At 35.3% G+C, this 22,905-nt stretch overlaps 1 protein-coding gene across 2 annotated transcripts in view; it reads left to right on the forward strand.

Moving 5' to 3' along the window:
• Window positions 1-22,905, forward strand: part of GNAI1 (G protein subunit alpha i1) — a 37,645-nt gene that overhangs the window by 12,390 nt on the left and 2,350 nt on the right. For both annotated transcript variants that reach the window (XM_042792886.1, XM_042792885.1), the window contains exons 2-7: window positions 7,889-7,931; window positions 8,011-8,152; window positions 12,787-12,944; window positions 14,721-14,849; window positions 20,706-20,835; window positions 22,032-22,185. In XM_042792886.1, the coding sequence (XP_042648820.1) occupies window positions 7,889-7,931; window positions 8,011-8,152; window positions 12,787-12,944; window positions 14,721-14,849; window positions 20,706-20,835; window positions 22,032-22,185 (756 nt within the window). The remainder of the gene's footprint in view (window positions 1-7,888; window positions 7,932-8,010; window positions 8,153-12,786; window positions 12,945-14,720; window positions 14,850-20,705; window positions 20,836-22,031; window positions 22,186-22,905) is intronic.

Raw genomic sequence — 22,905 nt, forward strand, 5'->3', positions numbered from 1 at the left:
CTTGAAGTAGCTGGAAACTCAGTTCATTATTGTAAACATGTGAATAAAAGTTACTTTCAGGTTTGCAAAATGGAGTGTGTGCTCTGCTTGTTTCACCATAAGCTTTATTTTTTAGAATTCATTGAGTTCCAAAGATTATACTGAATGTAAAACCATACTTTGTTATTTCAATACTAAACTAGTTAATAGTCTTTATCACTTGCTTATGTGTTTTGCTGTAGTAATAACTTAGGTATCTAAGAAACAAAGCAGTTTATTGGAGGTGTACACCTGAATAAACACACAGGATGCTAACATGAGTTAATATGTGATTGCTTCATGAGGTAACATTTTATATTAACAGTTTTCTTAAATGATATTTTATATATAAAACATTGGTATTTTGTTGTATACTATTGATTTCAAAGATCTAAGAGCAATACTGAAGCTCTAGGAAAGAAATAAATTAGTTGTGATTAATTTTTGATTTGTTAGAGACAGTGGCATATAGGTTTAAATGGTGCTGCTTCTGTAGAACTAAGCCAACATGCTGCTACTAAAACTGAGAATTGTCTCAGATCCTTTATCTGAGTTCATGTCATAATTTTAGAATCTGTTACTCCTGTGGTTTCAAACAGTGATGTAATCTGGGATTTATACTCTATTACTACATGGGTAAGTTACTGAAATATTTTCTTCTAGGTATTATTCACACAGCTTCTTAACTCATTCAAAGTTTCCTCGCACATTCAAACTCCAGTAGCTATGGAAATTTCAACACTAATGCCAAACTATAAGTGAGTACTGTCAACCTTTGGTTGTCTATGAAAACAGTTGGGAAGGGGAAAAGGAACATGAACTCTGTCAGTAGCAACAGCCACCCTAGAAGTAAAAGAATATAAGATGGTGGTAGAAGTGTAACTGCTGGGTAGCTTCAAAAAGGTGAGATGTGGGCACAAGACAGAAAAAAAAAAATGCAGGGAGATAAAGCGGTGTGGGTGCTGATGTCAGAGTACATTTCATTTAGTGGTCAGCATCTCTAGTGGATGCGTAGCAACAAGATTCCACTGTGTGTTTCTTGTTCTAGCATTGATGTATTTTGGATATAGTAACAATGATTAGCAGCCTGAATTCTAATTTAAGTTTCATGTCTGGTAATGTGTCATGAGGTGATAAATTTAAGCTATCTGCTTGCCATGTGCTTTTTTAAGAGAATACCTGCCCCATGGCAGAAACAGTAGAAATCACTGGGCGTTTAGCCTGTGCTGTGACCAGTGGCAGCTGAGGAACATGCACCATTCATCCTGTGCCTTCTACTGTGAAATACTAACATCTGACAGAAGACTGGGTAGGTGAGTTGTGGGGAGATGACTTTACAGTAGGTGAACCCAACAATTTTTGAGCCAATGTGTTTATCTTAAATTTCACATGTGTCTCTATGTTTAAGTTAATCTGGTGCAAGTCTCCTGTTCTACAGTCCAAGAAGATGACAAGCATCCATTGAAAGTTTTATATTAATTATTCCTGTGTATAATTGAGCTCTTTTCTGGCAACATACGTGACTGTTCTACTTGTTTGTGGGTTCTGTTTCTTTGTCTGACGTAGTGGTTCGAAGCCAGCCCCAATCTACTCAGTTTTTATCTAACTCTTCTCTTAATCTAGTTTTTTTTTCCCCAGAAATTTAGCCTGCTATTTTTCCTGTGTTAGCACTGTGAGGAATATATTTATGCTACTAAGAGTTGTACTTGATAGTTGGTTTCCTCCAAAGAGGGATACTGTGAACTTAGTTTGCATTGTTTTTTATTTTGGTATTTGATTAGCTTTTTCAGTAAGCAATTGGCAAATACTTCACAAGTTAGAAATGTTAATATGAAGATCTCAGCACTTACAAACAGCAGTTTCTGTGCTTGGGTGCATAAAACATTTGTTCTAGAAATTTGTAGTTCTGGAATGCTTGCTATGTAGGCAGTGTGTGGGATAATAAATCATGAGATACTGAGTAGTTTAAAGTAACATTTTTGCTGACCTGTTATTTTTAATCAAATTATAAAATACTTCAATTCTTTTTAAACATAAGCGTGCTCAGTTTGGAAGGTAAAAGAATATTGAATCTGTCTAAAATGATGTTTGATACAATTTCATGGTAGTAAGTCATAGGATCATAGAATCTTTTAGGTTGGAAAAGACCCTTTAGATCATGTCTAAGTCTGTCTTTTTAATATTTTTTAGTAAGTTCTTGTGGAACTGGCTAAGTATCAGTCTGGAGAATCAGATATTTCTTTAGCTGTTTCTTAAATTTATTTGAGCTTTGCTAGATCTACTCAGTTCCTTCAGTGTACTGTATGTGAGGTTGATCTGTTGGTTTTTTTTGTTGGTTTTTTGAACATGAAGATGGTTTGATTTTTTTGTCTCTCTTTCCAAAGTTGAAAGTTGTCTTTGAAAGAAAAATTATAATACAAATTTAGTCTCTTATTTAGCTGAGATTCAGATTAACTGTTCCATAGGTGGTGTAGCAGGGTTAGTCATAGGTCTGGGTTTATGTGCTAGGTGTGAATTCACCAAGTGCTATCATAATTTATGCTGGTTCCAGGTTAACAGTTGCTTTGGATAGCACCAATACTAGCTATGGAAGTATTGACGTGTGAAGCTAGAGCCTTGATTACTAAACTTTGAGGCAGAAATTCTTTCAGATTATGGTAGAAACTGTGGGGGAAAATATGGTTCTGTCATTTCCTATATTAAATTGTGCTGATTAAGTTGGATATGCTTTGCTTCTACACTTAGTCTGCATAATGAAGCATAAGGATCCATCTGCTTTCTGGCAAGCCAGTGTAGTAAGAGTATTAGACTTAGTTGAAGTTATATTCCTACTAAATTACGTGAGTAGAAGTTTTAAAATTGCCCTCTTTTTTTTGGTGAAGAGCACATAAAGGACACAAAGTGTGCAAGAGAGTTGAAAATACCCATCAGTTATTACAATTTTCTTTTGTCAAAGTGATGACCTAACAGTTATCTTACACTTGCATTTAAAACTAAGCAAACAAAAAATGCCCACCATTCTTTCAAATTCAGAACTGATACACTGCTTTTTTTTCTAGTCAGAGCAGAACTGTCATGTCTTTTTATTAATATTTTGTTATACATAAATAGTAACTGAGCCAATAAAGACTGTCTGTTCAAGTTATTGGCAGTAGTGAAGCTGAAATCAAGTGTCACACTTTAGTAGGCAATAAATAGCATCCTTTACTAGATGAATGAGGAATATACAATCAAGTCTGTCTAAATTTGGGTCGGGTTTGGTTGTGACAGTACAGCTAGCTCTGACATTTTATATGCAGCTGTCGCATGAATACTGCTTGCTCCTGTCTAAAACTTTCTAAACCAGAGTTAGTTCTCATTTTGCTATATGGGCAACTTATTCACACTGAGATAAAGGAGAAAATTGAGCTCTGCATTCAGGAGTGCAAAAGTAATGAATCTTCTTAGCGTATGAGACAATGTGTAATTTGCTTACATACTTTGCAAAGATTACTAGGTAAGCTGCAGGCATTTTAGTATGCAGTTAAAGAAAAAACCCAAACCAATTGCAACTGTTTCTATTTTTCATTAAATAAAATTTCTTCCAGGAACTCACTGTTGATAAGTACTGTGTAATAAATTACTTTTGTTTTTTTCCATATATATTGTGTTTGTGGTTATGTTACTGAGAGGGCCTTTATGAGAATTCTAGGTATTTGGTACATGTGAATTCCAGTACCATAAAGAAACATGCATATCTGAGTCAGGAAAAACTTAGTAGAAAGTGTATTAGAAAATTACAAATTTTGATACTGTGACTAACCCTGACACTCACCTGCTCAGTCAAATTTGTAGCAGAGCACTTGACAAGGTTACAGGAATTAAATACTGTAGTAATATTTCTTAATATCTCCAAAATTGCTGTTGAATGCAGGGGTATATAATTTCTTCAAATAGTTTGAATAAAAATATCAACCCAAAGCAAATTATAGTAAATTCATTTATAAATGTAATCTTTAAAATTTTGTCACCTATTTGTGCTTAAGTACATAATTAGGTATTTAAAGATTAAGTGTTAGTTAATTTGGTTTATTCTTCAGGTGTCAGAATAACTAATTACTTTTGTATTGGTGTCTTTGTTTTCTGTTTATATTAATATATCAGTATTGAACTTCCATGGTAGCTCAGAGTCTAACTATTGCTACTCTATAAAGAAACTTGCAGATTTATAAAAAAACAGTCTTTTATTTGGATATTAGGTAAAGACAGCATTAAGCAATCTTAGATTGATGTTAACCAGCCTACTCTATTCCTTAGCTACGTAATTCTGCAGCACACTCACTCCTGTTTGTTGGTGCTAACACTTGGTCTCCTGTGTGTTGGAGGAAGGGAAGTCTGGCCACATCAGTAGCAGTGCTGGAGAGGAGGTGGAACAATGTTTGGCAGACAGTCTTAAATTGGGTTGAGCCTGTCACGAAGCTATATATTTGATTTAATTGGAGGAATATCCCAAAGGCATCACTATACAGTAGTCAAAGTATAGAAGTATTCTGTTACACTGACATCAAATAATATTTTAAGTTGGAAGAAACCTTTAGAGGTCATCTAGCTCCACCCTTGGCTTAAATCCAGGCTAACATCATAATAGGCAAGGTTGTTCAGAGCCTTGGCCAGTTGAATCCTGAAGATCTCCAAAGCTGAGTTTCTACTTCCTCTAAACGCAATTGGTTTCAGTTTAACATCTTCCCTGGGGATAGGTTCCCTGCGCCCCACCCCCTTCCCCCCCACCCCTTGGTAGTCTTTCCGGGATTAAAAAGCCCAGTTCTGTGTAGTTTTTCCTGGTGCACCAGCCCACTAATCAACTAAGTGAGCTACTGTTTTTCGTCTAGTTTATCAGTATCTCATTTACTTGGTGCTGAGCAGGGAACGAGTACACAGTACTCAGATACAGCATCATGAATACGGACTGTTGGGGAATAACAGCTTCTTTTGACTTGTGGACTGCAGTTTTGCCAGTGCAGCAGTGGTAGCTGTTGGCTGGGGTCAACCCAAACACCCATACAGCTGCTTGCTCACTCTTCTCTCCCTCAGGATAAGGAGAAAAGAGAAGGAAGGTGAGAAGACTCATGGGTCAAGATAATGACATTTTAATAGAGAAAACTAAAGCTTTCACACACAGGCAAAGCAAAAAGAACTAATTCCTTGCTTCCTGTTAGGAGACAGATGCTTGGCCATTTCCTAAAAGCAGGGTTTCAGTATGCATAATGGTTGAGTGAGAAGAATCATAGAATTGTAGAATCATTTGGGTTGGAAAAGTCTTTTAAGATTATAGAGTCTACCACTTGTTGTGGTGGAGTCTGTTAACCTAACACTGTTAACCTGTTAACACTGTTAATGTAACACTGCCAAGTCCACCACTAAACCATGTCTCTAAACACCATATCTACATGTCTTTTAAATACCTCTGGAGATGGTGACTCTACCACTTCTCTGGGCAGCCTGTTCAGTGCCTGACACCCATTTAAATGAAGAAATTTTTCCTAGTACCCAATCTAAACCTCTGGAACAACTTCAGGCCCTTTTCTCTCGTCCTATCGCTTGTTATTTGGGAGAAGAGACTGATACCCACCTCGCTACAACCTCCTTGCAGCTAGTTGTAGAGAGTAATAAGGTGGTCTCCCCGAGCCTCCTTTTCTCAAGGCTAAACAACCTCAGTTCCCTCAGCCTCTCCTCATAAGACTTGTTCTCTGGACCCTTCATCATAACCACCCTTCCAAAGGCTTAGACAAACACCATAACAACAAATGTCTACCCTCCCTTCTTTCCCTGAGCTTTTACATCCTGTGGTATGGAATATCCCTTGGGTCAGTTGTCCTGGCAGTGTCCCTTCTCTACCTCTTGCTTACTCCCAGCCCGCTCACTAGGGTTGGGGATGGGGTGGAAAAGAGAAAAAGCCTTGATGCTGTGCGTGTACTTCTCAGCAACAGCAAAAACACTAATGTGTTGTCAACACTAGTTTAGCCCCAAATCCAAAGCACAGCATCGTATGGGCTGTTGTGAAGAAAGTTAACTCCATCCCAGCCAGACCCAGTGCAGCAGCCTAGTAAATGGCTGACCTTCATTGACCCAAGGGCCTACACTGACTCCAGGTTGTTGATCCCCACAGCTGTTTTCTGCAAATTGTTCCCTGACCCAGTAGTCCCAACTCTCTATTATTGCACGAGTTGTTCTGTGCCACTTGCAGGACTTCACATTTGTCTCTGTTTATTGTCATGAGATTGTCAGCTCAGTCCTTTAGCTTGTGGACCCTCTGTTCTCCAACACTGCAACCACTTCCTGGCCTCCCAGGTTGTTGCTGCCTGCAGACGTGATGTGGGTACATTTCATCCTGCCTTTCAGGTCACTGAAGATGTTAAACTGTATTAGCCCAGTGTCATTTCCTGAAGATTGACTCTTCTAACTGGCTTCCAGTTAGATTTTCAACTGCTGACTACAAGCCTTTAGGTCTGGCTGTCTAGGTAGATTTTCAGATACCACGAAGTTGGTATTTATCCAATTTGATACAAGGATGCTATGGGAGGTGTCATTGGAAGCCTCATTAGAGTCAAATTACATCCTTTGTTGTCCTTCATCCCCAAACCCAGCTATTTCCTAATAAAAAGTTACCAGGTTAGGCACAGTTTGCACTTTGTAAATCCATGCTGTCAATTCCCAGTCACCTCCTTTTTGTTCATGTGCCTGGAAATTACTTCCAGGAGTATTTGCTGTAGAGTTAGTCTGAGGATCAAGGTGTGGCTGTCTCATAATGCCTCTGATTTCCCTTCTTGCCCTTTTTTGAAGATAAATACAGTCTTTATCAGTAACTTCCTATGGTCACAGTGACCTCTAAAGAAGAGAGGATTTTTTTTTGGTTCTATTATAAATGGGCAACTGGTGATCTGTTTGCATTAGAAACACCTGTAGACTGTGTGAAGATTATACTCAGTTCTACAAAACTGTATTGTGAAAGAGGAAATAAAAGAGGGAGAATTCAGCACGAGTCAGACCAACTGGGAGCATGCTATCTAAAGCGATTAGATCCACAGCAGCAAGAGTGCCATATTTTTTTTCAGAGAATGAAGCAGACTAAAGGAAGTGGTGGTAAAGTAAACTAAGGTTGTTGAGACAGCAAAAGCTGTGGTGGTTTTTTTTTTTTTGTTTGTTTGGTTGGTTGGTTTTGTTTTGTTTTGTATTTTTCCTGACTGCTGACAGACATACCAGTTGTTTTTGTATGCTTTGTATTTTAACTTAGCATGCTTTTTGGTTTCTGGGTTTTTTTGTGTTTTGTGTGTTTTGTTTTGTTTTTTTGTTTTTTTAGCTGTTAAGCATTGAGAATGGTATCAGCGTGTCTGGCAAACCTCATGCAATTTGTTCCAAGAAAAAGTGGTCTGAGTATGTTGGTTTATTTTTACAAGGACCAAAAGATGATTGCAAGAACTAGAACCTTGAAGAGTTTGAAGATGCCCATTTGCAACACTGAAGATCATTAATACAGCATGAAGAATAAAGGAGGGTTTTGGTTATGTGTTGATTAAAATGGCAGTTAGAGGAATTGAGCTTCAGATCCCTCTGAAGGTGAAAAACTGGTCATCTGTTTGCATTAGAAACACCAGCAGACTGTAAAGATTATGCTCACTTCGATAAAAAGAAAAGCAAAGACATTTTAGAGCTGATTTTAAAACTTCCAGCTTAAGAGACTTACATTGTGATATTAAAAATTAATTTGTAGCGAATATACTTTAAACTATTGAAAGTTTTTATATTGGGTGGGTATTTGGAGTGTAGAAACTAAATGTATTTTCAAAGATTAATAAAAGTCTACTCAATGAATTTTTGCACATTTATTTTTCAGGAGCTGGTGAATCAGGGAAAAGCACAATTGTCAAACAAATGAAGTAAGTATGGTGAAATACTATGATAGAGAAATATTTTTGTAATTTGAATAGAGAATTTATCTTTTTTTTCTTGCCATAGGATTATCCATGAAGCTGGTTATTCAGAAGAAGAATGTAAACAGTACAAAGCTGTTGTCTACAGTAACACCATTCAGTCCATTATTGCTATCATTAGAGCAATGGGGAGGTTGAAGATAGACTTTGGTGATCCAACCAGGGCTGTGAGTATTGAAGTACACACACAGATATACAGCTGAAATATCCATTCATTTTCAATTATTGTCTGTTACTATTTCCTGAAAAAATATTTTGATATTCAGAAATCTTCTTCGTCGGATACAAAGTTTGACTGAAAACTAAGTGCCATTGGCCTTTACAAGGCAAGGTGATCTACAGAGCAATCAGCACTGGGTTGATTCACAACTACTATTTGGTTTAGATACAATTCCCCAAATTCTATCTAAATTTGGAGAACTAAACATCTGAGTTCTGGGAAAACATTAAACTATGCAGTCATGTCTCTTTATTTGTATGGACTTGTGGACTGTTGAGTTCTATAAGTCATCTAAGTTAGACATCTTCACATTCCATATAAACCACATCTTAAATAGGTAGGCATCTAGCTACTGTCTGTACTTCTCTATTAGGTTATAGGCACAGTGGTGCCTAAAACATTTCCAGCTTTTATGGTTGATCTGTTTCATACCGATTTCCAGTGTGAAGAACTCTATTTAAGTCGAAGCAGAGACATGAGTATAGCCCTGCTGCTGCTATCCCATTTTTTTCATTATATCATATGGATTAGGGATTTTTCCCAAGAAACAGGAGACCTTTTTCTAAGCTTTTCTGCACCTTTTCTATCTCATTTCATCTAATGTCCCATATACAAACCTCTGATGAGTCTATTTGCCATTCCACCTATTGAAGCTGGTCTGCAGAACTGATTCTTTGTCTTATTGTTTCTCCAGTCCTAACCCTGTATTCTTACCTGTGGTGACCCTGATTACGTCCACATCTGGGTAACGGGTTAGATGCTCTGAAGCTCTCTGCAGAATGCTCAGCTTAAGTGCTTTTGCTTGTCCTCTGGTTACATGAATACACTATGTGCTGCAGCGCTGAAACTGATCACCGAAGTTGTTAGTCTGAATAACATTGAAACTTAGTTTGGGATGTGTGGTTTTGTTTTCTTTCCATAGAAACAAATGTGAAAATAAGGAATGCTCACTAGTGCAGTTTTTGAAGAAGGAACTAGCCACATTATGGCTGTCTTGCAGAAAAGATGATGTTGTTTTGCCGTTCATGTATTGAAACAAGTATGTAAGGTAGTCAGAGGGATATTTTGTCATAATTAAGTTCTTTCCATCATGTTAAGGTTGAATGACAGTTTGAGAGAAGGGTCTTGAAAAATAAGAAACGGTATGTAAATTCCTTATTCATGACAAAGTATCATGTTCAAGACGTTACTGATTGCCTAAAAAGTAATTTATAAATATTAGAAAGCATACCTTCAATGACCTTGTGAGATGCTTTATGTATGGTTGTCATAAGGAAGACAAACATTCATAAGATTATGTAAAGTGTGTCATAGAGTTGTATCTGAAGTCTACATTTGTTTTGCAGTAGTGAATTACTAATTAATTTTCATTTTGCTCTTTGATAGTAATTATTTTATGTATATATGTTAATTTACCTAAAACCTCTTCAGTTGTAAACATAATTAGAAAAAGCTTAATTTTCACAAGTTATTCCTCTCTACATTTGTTTTTATGTTTGCTATTGTCTTCCTTTAAGGCCAAAGTTTTCCAGGGCAGCAACAGTATCTTATCGCATGTTAGTTCAGTATTTGTGCAATGGAGTCCTCTCTGGAGTCTGGCAGTTAATGTTGGAAAGAGGCAGATGGTAGACTCATGTTACTAAATACATAGTAAGAGAAAACTGAGGAGTAAATTTAGGTGTTAGCAGATAAAATGACTAATGATGATTTTGAGAGCTATTTTATACGTGATATCAATTTGAAGTCATCTGAGTTTCTTGACTTGAGAGCTATATCAATGAAGAGACAAACTTTTCTCAGGGATAATATTAAAATAACTGTCCATCCCTTTGCATGTAGGCAGGTCTTGGTGGTCTAGATTCCTTTTTTTAGAGCAACACTTCTGTGGAATGTCAGTATTAGATTTTTGCCAGTTGTCAGAAATGGAAAAAGGAATTCAGAGCTTGTGTTATACATCAGTCTCACTTTTAAAAAAAAAGTATGGTTACTCCTCAATTATTATAGCCTTTTTCATTTTATTCTATTTCATTCCAATTTTGTAATTTTTCAGCAAAAAAACCTCAAAATTTTAGCTCCTGATGAAAACTGCTATGTTCAGACTCCTTTCCTTACATTTCTCAGGGTTTTACTCTAAATGGGGTAAGTTTGCTTGAAAAATCATAAACTTATTTCTGTGCTCAGACTAATGATAAAGCAGTGAGTTGAACTTCTTTTTTAAAGCTATTGAATCAAGGGAGCACAGATTACACCAGCAGCTTCAGTAATGGTCAGTCTCAAGACTGATGTATCTTCCTTTGTCCTTCAGGACATTTCAGTACTAAAGTAGAAACTGTGTTTTGAGACTTTCAGTGAATGTGTTTTAATGGACTGTGGACCACTTTCTGAATGTGAGATTTGCTGTAATTAGCTAGAGATGGGTAAATTAGTTTCTTTACATTATCTCATTTCTGGAATCTGGTATAAAAATAGTAACACCTAGAGAGGAAGCTGCCCCATTCCAGTCTAATTAAAGGAAAGCATCTAGCATTGGTTAATAATGAAAATAGGACTTGATCATTACATACTACTTCACTTGTGGTGTCTATAGTACTTGCCATCCATAGAGAAGGGAGGATAGAGGTAACAGAGACCACTTGTTATTTTAATGTTTGGGCTTTTAAAAAGCTGAAATTGATTCTGTTGTTCCACCTCTCCTTTGTAGTCCACCCCTCTCTCCCCTCCTGCGCCCCCTCCCCCTGCGCCATTTTAGGGCATGTAGAGACTAGAGCTATTTGAAACAGGAAATTTTGTATCTTTAAAAGTCAGACCTTGTTAGGTATAAAATGGCATGACAAAATTGTCAGTTTCTAAGCTCTTTCCATCATGTGTCTTAATGTATTAGTTCTTCAAGATTCTGCTACTTCTGTGAGTTGTAGGTCCTTGGCATTTGCATCCTCAAACAATATTCAAGACCAGAATTGTAATTCAGGTTTCTTTTATGCAGGCATATTGCTCGAACTGCAGTTCATGAGATCTGACTATTCCAACCCTTTGATCTTTACTGGTCTAGGTTTTTAACTAATTATTAGTGCAATCCATTGAATTTTTATTAGTTGTCCATAATTTCTCCTGTACATGTACAGTAATTGGTATTCTGTTAATTTGGTTGACAAATACTCATTTTTAGATTTGTAACTACTGTAACGTTCAAAAGACTTGTTGAACTATATATCAGATACCTGTTGATCATGTGCTACATATGTATACATATAGATAGATATAAATCTCTCCAAGTTTGCCTTGAGTTGACTGAACTGCAAGCTTTTTGTTCTCAAGCTGTATCAGTGTTAATCCATCTGTAAACAGTTTCCTTGTTAGCTGTCATAATCTTTGATTATTTAAGTCCACAGCAGATATCTTTAGAACAATCACTACTTTCTGTGCTTATCCTGAAAACGTTTCTTTTTTCCAGTTTATTATCTGAATAGCAAACGTGACAGGACCAGATTTTTCTGCAGATTTGCACCTGTATCTTCACTTAATGTTTTGTGAGAATAACCATATATGTTGCTTTTTTTAATTTACCCCTTTAAATAATTTCAGTCCCCAGCTGATGTGCCAAAGTCTCTCTTTTCTCCTTACTCCTTTCCAGTGTCATCTGTTCTCTTTTTTTAACTATTGGACAAACAGTACATGCTGTGGGTAGTAGTTACAAGCCACAAGTATGCTGATTTTTCTGGCTGACATACCTTGGCATCAGATCACATACAGCTAATAACCAAGATCAAGCAGCTACCCACAGGAGAGTACTAATGTGGATCTCTTCTCTACACAGCTGCTATCTTTTTCCAATGCCATACAAGTCTAACATTTTTAAGTTTCCTCAGTCAGAATTGGACAAAGGTATCCAGCTGGTCAGATTCTGTTAAAGGAGACTGGTGGATGGACATCCTGTATTCCATTAGCCTCACTCTCACAGGCAGTCATTATTTGCTCTCTTAAAACTCTTGATATTTGCTTGATACTGCATTACCTAGAAAACTTGGTCTCTGTAGAATAATTAAGGTGATGGATATTTGTAACTGATTTATCTGGTAAGGTTTTAAGAAGGATTTTTCTATTTCCTGATGCATGATTTGGGAAGAAATGATCATTTGTTACTTTCAAAGTTGATTTCTGAAGCTTAAGTAATTAATGTGCTTTCTTCAGTCAATCAGTATACATCTGCATTTCTGAACGTTTTAGTATACATTGTAACCATCCTAGTCATTTTGTGGTATTTGCTAAGCAAATAAAGGTTAGCTTTAGACTTGAGCACAAAATATGTTACTACAGTTTATAGACGCTTAGTTCAAGATATAAACAGATCAGAAGAGGCTTTATCAGCTCATGAGAAATATGGTTTACTAGTCTTTCTGTTGCTGAAAAATGTGGGAATTAATATCCTATGCAGAACACTAAAACCAATTGTTTTCCTTCACATTTTTTTGTTTGGTCACATTTACCAGGTTAAGTAACTCATTTGCTGAATATAGTTCTTAGGTGATAATATTTTGTTGTCTTTCTCAATGTTTTTCTCCATTTTCTGTTTACATCCTAAAGGATGATGCTCGTCAGCTCTTTGTGTTAGCTGGATCAGCAGAAGAAGGATTTATGACTGCAGAGCTTGCTGGAGTCATCAAGAGACTATGGAAAGACAGTGGAGTTCAAGCTTGTTTCAACAGATCTAGAGAATACCAGCTTAATGACTCTGCTGCCTAGTAAGTACTATGTGACATATAAGATTCTTTTTGTCTTGTAATAGCTAAAGGAATATAAGGGAAGTCTCATCCTTTTGCTCTCATGTGGATGGAAAATTTAGAAGTATCTGAACTATTTTGTCTGCTTGGGTCAAAATGCTCCAACTGGGCTTCAAGGGTGGAAAGGAGGAAGTGTGGTATAATTATGAATTGGAATCATGTTCTGACCAGTTGTTTCATCCACTTGAGGAAGACAAAAATTGCTTTTAAGGTGCTTTAATAGCATTTTTATTACAAAAACTTGACTCAAGTACCTGTTCAGTATCTGAATATGTCCCGGAAACTTCATTGTGTGATGTGAATCTGTATTACCAAGGGTACTACTTTCATGTTCATAATAGTTTCTCCTGTGGTTCAACATTGCTGCATTTTCATTGTTAATTAGTGGTCTCTGTTAGAAATATGTTGAGCAAAGGTGACAATGAGGATGTGTCTTCTATGCTAGGGTACTTCATTGAAAAACTAGAATAGTAAGGAATTAAGGGTGTAAGAAATAATATGTGATAGAAGAGAGTAATGGTAAGTCAGTCAAGGAAACGAGTCCATTGAGGGAGAGGTAAGATGGTAAAGAATGGCATAGCACTGGCCTTATAGGTCAATTTTTTTAAGGCTTTACTGTTCTGAATTAACATGTAGTGCTTGAAGTTGGTTTTCACTTTCCTTAAAATAATGTACTTGTGTTCTTTTAGAATAACTGTACATAAATAAACAAGATGCAGGTAAGGTAACTGTGAGAAGACTACAGCTGGAGAAATATAATTATAAGTGTGCTGAATGAATAGAAATAGGATCAAAATGTATTGAAATAACACTGATACTTCCAGCATGATTGTTACTTGTTTGCTGGGATTGTTCTAAGGGTACAGAGGGTAGATGGCGACAAGCTGAGCTCATGATGACAGATCTTGTGACTTAAAGATAACACTTGTATAAACTTTCTTCAATATGGAACACTTCATTTGGAGGATCACTTCTTTCCTCTGGTAACCTCTTCTGTTCTATTTTGTTGTTTTACATACCTCTGCCTCCAATTTCATAAGAGAACTGTTCTAGCCATACAATGGTATCCTTAAAATTGCTAACTTCTGGTTACACTGAAAGAAGAATGTAACGCCTTCCCAATGTACTATGGAAAAAGCACAAATAAGATCTATATGGTTTTTAGAAATACTTGGCTTCTTGGCCTGCATCGCAAGAATTTTGGCAATGAAAGTACACTATTGTAAAAAATGTATGCAATTATAAATTCTCAATAGAAAGTTAATTGTTACGTATTAAGCATTTTCTTAAACACATTAATTCTGGCCAAAACAGAGTTGTCCTCTTCATACCTATTATCAAATCCAGGGTAATTTTGGGCTTTGATTATAGTTCAAAGTAACTTGTCGTTTAGTAGGTTACAAAGATGAAGGTGTTCTAGTTAGTGCAGATAACATTGATGTACATGGAACCATGTTTGCATTTGGGGATTTCAAAACAAAGAATGCTTTGTAATGGAATCAGTTGCATAAGCTTTCCTCTAGGATGAAACATTTTTCTATCTTTAAAGCTTATTTCAAAAAACCTTGGAAAATAGAGGGGAATGTCTTGGGTTTTGTTTTTTGTTATTTCGGAGAAAGATATTTTATAAAAGTCAAGCACAATATAATGAATGGACCTAGACCTTCTGTAATTCTTTGTAATTACCTTGTTACTATTTTATGAATAACTGAAAGTAGTATATATTTTTACTTTCAGTTACTTGAATGACTTGGACAGGATAGCACAAACGAGCTACATTCCAACCCAACAGGATGTTCTCAGGACTAGAGTGAAAACTACAGGAATAGTGGAAACTCACTTTACTTTCAAAGATCTTCATTTTAAGTATGTAAATCATGTTTCCTACTCATCTGTCTGTTATGGTTTCTGTAAAGTTCTAGAAGATGGACTTCCAATGATGTAATTTAACAAGTTTGTCTATCCACAACTGATTCCCCTCCCCTCTTTTTTCTGAAAAAAATTTCTCATGCTTGGCTCAGTTTTCTGAAGGTATGTGGGATTCAGTGCAACTCCTGTAATAACTCAGAGTAAATATGCAGATATTAAGTAATAAATGCTTTAGTTTTACTGGAAGCTTTTTGTAAGGATATTTTATATGTAAACTAAATCTCAAAATACTAAATTTTCTGCCATGTTAAATAGCCGTTCTTATATTAGATTCTTCCCTTTAGATTAATTTGGAGATCTGGAGGCTTATAAATGTTTGCTGGTGTTGTATGAAAGAGTAAATCCATTTTCCTGAGGAACTGAATTCAAATATGTGTTGTACTTTAAGGTAGTACTTTATTTAGTGATGAAAGAATATGGTTTTGTTTCCTGTGGTGTGTGATTTACAAAATAATGTTAATATTCTAAACATTTTGTATCCAAATACATTAATGGTGAAAGCATAGGATAGTATAAATGTAGTAATATTCTACCTCCTACTGATCAGGAAGAATGAGAAGAAAACTCAGTAAAATTCTCATTGCATCTGCATTTAGATTGTGTAGAGATTGTTGTCAGCATGTCTGTACAATATATTTGTTTAGTATCTTCATGAAAAATATTTTTTTCATGTAAATGCATAGCAAGTACTATGATATGGATGCTTCAGGGCCATCAGTACTGTAGAAATACATTTTGTTTCCTTGTTTTAGGGTTTAAGTGTACAAAATTCATATTCATCCATAAAATAATAGCTGGTAAATGGGAATGAATTTCTCACAAACCTGAGGAGAGTAGTCCTTAGCCAAGCCTTGAGAGGTCTTTAGTATTCTGAGGGCTTATCCATTCCCTCACTTTCTAATGTTTATTGTTCAGTTCCCTATTGTAGATGGGTTTAAATTCTTCTACACTCTCAATGAATTTGCATGCAGCTAGCTACTTCCAGTTCACTGATGATTACAACTGTTCTAAGAACCTATGATTACAGTCCTATAAAGTCCATTACTAGGAACATATGATTACACTTCTATAAAATGTGTAACTTTAAGACCTTTGGAAGTATTTAGCTGTAAAGTTGTACATTTAAACTCCTGTACAGTAGATGCTTAAATTTTAGGTGCCTTAGGAGATAGGCTAAATGAGTTATTGGAAGAGCTTGAAGAAGTAAACTCTTACATAACTTGGAAAAGAACTTTTAGGATGAACTGAAGGCATAAAAGGCTTGATTATACCAAAATGAGAGTAGATAAACAATGACTAGCTGTGCAAGATTGTGTACTTAATTTTTTTTTTTCCATTATCTTCCCTGTTTTGCTATGTGTATTTAGATTCTTTGAGGCTGAGCCTCATTTCAGCCTTCTCTATAAAGTGCTTGGCATAACTTTGATAACTGATTCAACCTAAAATGCAAATATCAAGTCATCTTCATCCTGTTTCTATAGACGTATTTCAGAAGTTGAGTCTGATTATTTACTCCTTCTGTTTTCAAAGAACACCTTATTTTGTAGAAATATTCTTTTGATAATTAACAAATTTTGATGGAAATTCAGGTTTTAGTACAAAATCATAAAACATTAGCATTGACAGAAGTAATGACTACAATTTAGGTATTAACTGCTAAGGTATACAAGTATAAAATATCTTCCTATGGGTACAGCCATCACTAATTATTTGAGAACTAAGTAGGAGTAGGTGGCTGACTTGCATTTATGTAGGATAATATCCAGAGACTTCCCCTTGAAGCTATCTCCAAAGGTAAAGGACACTTGTAAGGATATGCAGTTTTCATTTTTAAATTCTAACAGGAGTAATCTTCAAAATGTTTTTAAGATGGCATTATTCCATTGTAGAACATCAAATAGGCAGTGAGCATTGTCACTTGCACGATAGTATACCCAAGTAGAAGACCTCATTAGAGGTTATGATGCTTCTGACAGTTTTTTGATCAGAAAGCGAAGGGTCTTCATTTTTCTTCTAACTCGTTTCCCTATCTACTTATTTTTACTGTGTTTTTTCAATATTAAAAAAGAAATCTAACAACTCAGAATGCTTTAAGATTTCTAAAAATAACTGTAATTGAAATCCCCTCAAGTGCAATTTATCTAGTCATGTAGTACACTAATATTAAATTGGTAGGTTTTTTTATCTATCTGTTGTTGCCCCCCCCCCTTCCCGCCCCCCCCAGCAATCTTACAGCCCACAGAAACAGGAAAGTGGGATAATAAAAAATACAGGTTGTTTTTAATAAGTGTGTAATATGAGAGACTTTCCAGATATGTATCATATTTTTGTAAGCACCCTGCCTTAAAAAATTATTTGTCAAATTCAGTCTTTTGCAATGCTGGGGACTGGAACAAACAACTTATATAAATTTAAAAAAGAAGTGAAAGCAATCATAATAAATATCTGGTGTCATTTTGGCCCATATCCCATTTTGTTTGGGTACTAGAATCATGTTCTTTGCTTAAACAGTCTGAAAGAAGCAGAACATAGCAAATCTGGCAATACTAGCTTTCAAAGACACACTGTGCTAATGAAAAGACCCTGTGTAAGTCCTTAAATTTCCACAATTTCAGTCAAACCATTCAGAAAGCCATCCGTTTAACACATAGTGAAGTAAAATACCTTAGTAAGTGGTGATTGGAGAAGTGTCTTTAATGCTTTGCATTTAGTTCAGTGAAGTGATTTGTCTTAACATGGCATAGTCACCTTGTAATCTCATTAAAGAAGTCTTTAAATAATGGAAAGTCACTAAAGCATTTCTCTAATACCTTCGTTTGTTTGGGTAGTTTCAGCTGTTATATACTTCAGTTCTTTCAGCACTGCCTTGTACTTCTTTTTAGTTCATTGTAGATTCTGAGTTACCTTGCACAAGCAAAATACGGTTCTTCTGAGTTGTTAAACGATGCACAGTACTATGAATTTTAGCACCTGAGGCAAGTGCCTAAGGGATAAGTTTGTATACAGCCCTGTGTGCACATCATCTTGTAGAGGAAGATGGAACTCCAAATCATTCTCTCAAAACTTACCTGCAGATTAAGCAGCTTCTATGAGTGTCTCAGTCTTTTGGGACTATGACCTAACAGGTCTCAGTATGACTTCTAACAGGGCAGATGGAAAGCTTATGAACTTTAGGGCCACTTAGTTCAGAATGGCTATTTTTCTGAAAGATACTTGCAGCCTTATCTTTTCTTAAGAATTTTGTGTGCCAAATAGCTGTCACACAACAATAGTTGCCTGTATTTCTCTGTGCTGATATCATATGGAGAAGAATGGTTCATTACATAAACCAATCCATCAGGTTCTTATTACCTGCTGTTGAGGTGTTCACTGTGAAACTACAGTGCCAAAACTTCATCCAGCACTAGATTTTAGTATATAAAAATTTCAAAGATGAGTGCAAAAAGATGGCTTGCATAAAGACCTGGGAGTTTGTTATGTACACTGTTAGAAAGACAACCCCTAAAAGAGACAAGCATCACTGGTGAAATATACCACTGGCAGAGAGGCTGTTCTGAATTGAAACAAACATTTTGGCTAAGATCACTATCTGCAAATACAAACTGGAAATTGCACTTCTGTGTTCTAGAAGTTGTCTGTCTTACGCATTTTCCTTCCCTTCCCAGGACACATGCCAGCAACACAGTCGGAACGAGTCAAAATCATAGACTGCCTCATGTGCAGACCTATTTTTTTTACTTATTTTTGCTGTTCTTTGAATTAATTATTTTTATTACAGTTTTTTGTTAATACAGAAAGTTGTGCCATGTTTTCTTATACCTCTCAGTTACCATCTTAGTAGTATTATTTTTGCATTGAGTGATGCCATAAGATATTATTGAATTAGGTAAGAACCTTGCAGATTGATACTACAGTACTGCCATCAGTATAAAGCATTTAATTTCTCATGTTCTTTAGAAGCTGGTGTCCACAAAAAATAAAAGGATTAATCTTCTTGTTTAGTTTCTCAGTTAATTTTTCTGTCTGGAATTCTAGTATGTCCTATAAAGAATTAGATTTGTTGTTGTTCGACCCTACATACCCTACTATCTACCAAAAGCCCTTAATCTGATAGCCTTATTTCTAATATAATTCTGAATTATTTTAAACCATGCTGGAATATCTTTACAAGAATTGTAACTATGCATCTTAATTTTTGTTCTGGTCTGGATTTCTCTTCCTGTTAGGATGACATTCTTACCCAAATAAGGTTTTCATGTTAGAGCTGGATATTCTACTACTTAGAGCAAAGAGGATGGAGATATAGAAACCGATCTGTCCTCTTCTTTCTCTTTTCTCTTCCTCCTCCTATTTGAACATTTTTATACCTACTGAATTCTAAAAAAAAAATCACAAAAAAGTTAAAATTATTTGTGAAACCCCCTGAAGACAGAAGTCTCGCCTTTTTAAAAAGGGGTAATTGCATTTGCTTTTAAGTAGAAGGAAAAATTAAACTTTTGCATTATAGAATAATGACTAACATAGCAAGGGAAGAAGTAATGTGTGACATACTTGCATTGCTTTGAACATGTAAGTCATCACAAGAATTTGAGACAGCACACTTCATTTTCCGTGATAGGAAGGAGACAGGTGGAAAAAAATCTGTGAGAAGATCCTAAAATGTAGATATCATTTAATTTCAGGATACCACTGTTTGTCTGCTTTTTTTATTTGGTGTTGGGTCCCATCTCCCCACAACATGTTTCACTGTTCATTATATCAGAATGCTATTTATCTGGCTTGCAAAATACTTGAAGTTCCTAATGAGATCTAAGGAAAGCTCTGTCTTTCAGAGTGGCTGTAGTCCATAATAGTTAGCAAATAACCATTTAAGTCATTTACATAGCAGAGAAAAGCAAATCCATTCATATCATGCTAATTTGCTGATCCTCTGCTGTTGAGTTCTGGAATAAGTTTTCTTCCTATTGCTCTATTTCTGAAAAGAATTCAAAAGAAAGACAACTCACCTTTATAGCTCAGTTTTCCCATGTAACTGCATTTCCCCAAAAAGGATTAATTAGAGGGAAAAATTATAATTCTTGTAATGTAATGCTTATTTTATCTTTTAAGAGAATTTTGGAAATAATTTTAGCATCTCTTAAAAAAAAAAAATCCCATTTAAACATGGGCAGTTGAAAATAGATGAAGTTGAAATTTGGTTCAGGAAAAAAAGGAGCTGAAACTCACCAGGATTTAGAGATTCCAGATTAAACTTGAAAAAGTGAAAATTAGATTTTATATATATTTATATTCAGAATACTAAAATAACAATAATAAAGTCAGTGTTACTTGTATCCAATTTCCTCATTATTGCATTATTTCCAAGTATTAAAACTGACACCACTCTGCGCTTAAAGAATCTTACATTTTATTATTTTAGACTTTTATTAATTTGGGCTAAAGGTTGAATAGCACTTTTATCTCATTTACATTTAGTAAAGCTAACTGTATTTTTATTTTATTATACATTATAGTTCATTAATGAAATATAGTATTATAAATAATTAGTTTTGTTTAGCTTTCATCTCACTTTCTCATGTTTTGTAAAATGTTGTATAGGAAAGTTTTTAAGGCTTTATTAAAATTGGTTTTTATATCGAGACATTAAATAGTAATAAACACTGCAGATTTTTATGCCTTTTAAAAAATTTTGTGATCAGACTTACACAGCTGATACTTTCAGATTTATTGGTTAACATTCAGAAAGCTAGAAATTCTAAAGTCCATTCCCTGCTTTGTACTTCTGTTTTGCAGGATGTTTGATGTTGGAGGCCAAAGATCAGAGCGGAAGAAGTGGATTCATTGTTTTGAGGGTGTTACAGCAATTATTTTTTGTGTGGCATTAAGTGATTATGACTTGGTCTTGGCTGAAGATGAGGAAATGGCAAGTACCTTAATGTTGAAGAAGGGAATAGTTCTTGAATAGAAGCTAAATAAGTTTTAAAGGAAAGCTGTAAATACATCTTTTGGAGTATTACTGCTTTATAAAATGCATGGGTTTGGTGTAGAAGGTCTTAGAGAAATGGTGATAGAATTCATGCTTTCAGGTTTTAAAGTATTTCCTCATATTCTCAGAAGGAATACTGGAAGACAAGTAGTCTTTTCAGCTACACTCTTTCATGTTTTAAAGGATTCATAAATTAATGAGGAAGGATTGTCAGTAATCCACATTTTAGTCTCTTTACGGATGCTAGAAGTGTATAGTAAGAAATTGCTTGACTCATCTGTTTCTACTTTACTGCATGTTTTGTTTTCCTTCCTCAGTGTTCATTTTTTGTTTCTTTCTAAATGTGCTTCTCTAATCTCTTTCCTTAGTTGCTGAAATGTTTCTCTTCCTTCTCCCTTCCAACCCCGTGCACTCTTTTCTCCTCTTTCAAGGTGTAACTGCTCCCCTATCAGTATGCACAGAGTGCATGCCTTTTACTGACTGGTCTAAACCAGTCTATTGTGTGTGAATCATTAATAGGCTTCTGTGCTCTTCCTCATGTTCTGCAACTTTTTATAAAACAAACATAGTTTGGGGAGGAAAGAGAAATAAAAAAAAAACCTTTCAAGTCAAATGTAGTCAAAGAAAGTCATGGCTAGCGTACTACTACTTAAGTACTTTAGCCAAACTTCAGCCATTTACATGTTGGATAGTTTTTCTAGAGTTAAACAGTAGGTTAAGATGCTCACTCGATCTTCTAGTTTTTCTTATGCTGGAATCTCAGCTAGGTGCACAGTTTAATTATCAATTTCCAGTAGATCTAATCGGTATAAGACAAATTCAAGTAACTCAACAACTCTTCTAGAATATCTGTACTGCAGAACATTCAAAATTTCTATAATATTGAACCATTTAAACCTGGAAATGAGAAGGAAAAAAAAGAAAAAAAAAAAGTGGTTGCTTAAACCCTACTTGTGAAAATATTCTTTGCTGTGGTCTTGGCCTCTCTGTTTCCCTGGGGTAAAATGAGATTCTGTATGGTAGAAACTTAGTTTTGAAACTTATCTGGGTCATTTGTAAGTAATCAAAAATTATGTATCCCGATTTTACTATTGAAGTCTGATAAAATACAAGGTGTTTTTTTCCAATTACAGAATCGGATGCACGAAAGCATGAAATTGTTTGACAGTATCTGCAATAATAAATGGTTCACAGACACTTCTATTATTCTTTTCCTGAACAAGAAAGATCTTTTTGAAGAAAAAATCAAAAGAAGTCCTCTCACTATTTGCTACCCTGAATATTCAGGTATTGGGGGGGCTGCAGATGTCAAGTAATTTTTGGTTAAATTATCCAATTTTTGATGCACAGATCAGGAGGAGTGTAATAACTCTAGGTATCTGAAATATTTAAATGAAATAAAGTTTAAGATGGGGTGGTTTGTTTTTATGGATCACAAATAAAATAGTGCTAAGTCAGATTCACCTTTTTAACTAGGTGAAGTAATGCTGGTCCACTAATAGCATTTACATGTTACTGCTGCAACTCTTTTCAGCCTAATTTATTTAGCTTATTCTTTTTTTTGATGTCCTCCTATTTTTCTCCGTAGATGTAATTTTTTTCACTATCAGGAATCCCTGAGGATACATGAGAGTTTGTTTGAACAGGGAGTGTACCTACATGTTAGAAGTAATTGTCTTATTCAGGAAATATATGGCAAAAGAGAATGATTTCTTTTAACAAGTCTTAGCCTTTTTATGTATCATTTTCATTGTGACTTCAGACTATTTAATTGTACAGAAAAAAGCATGTTGGAGGTAAAAAGTTTAGAAGTATGTATGCCGAATGTCTTTAATTGAGTTTGGGAGAAACCCCAAAGCTTTCAAAAACATAAAAATTGCAAGTGAATAACTTGAATGAAGGAAGCAAAATGTCTTAATGTTGGAAACAGTGTTGGGTCATTAGTGACTTGCTCCATCTGCCACGGAAGTAAATGGAAGGACTTCCTGCAGCTGGAATTGAACTGAG

This window comes from Tyto alba, unplaced genomic scaffold (assembly GCF_018691265.1).
Source record: "Tyto alba isolate M040663 unplaced genomic scaffold, T.alba_DEE_v4.0 Super-Scaffold_2, whole genome shotgun sequence".
NCBI lineage: Eukaryota > Metazoa > Chordata > Aves > Strigiformes > Tytonidae > Tyto > Tyto alba.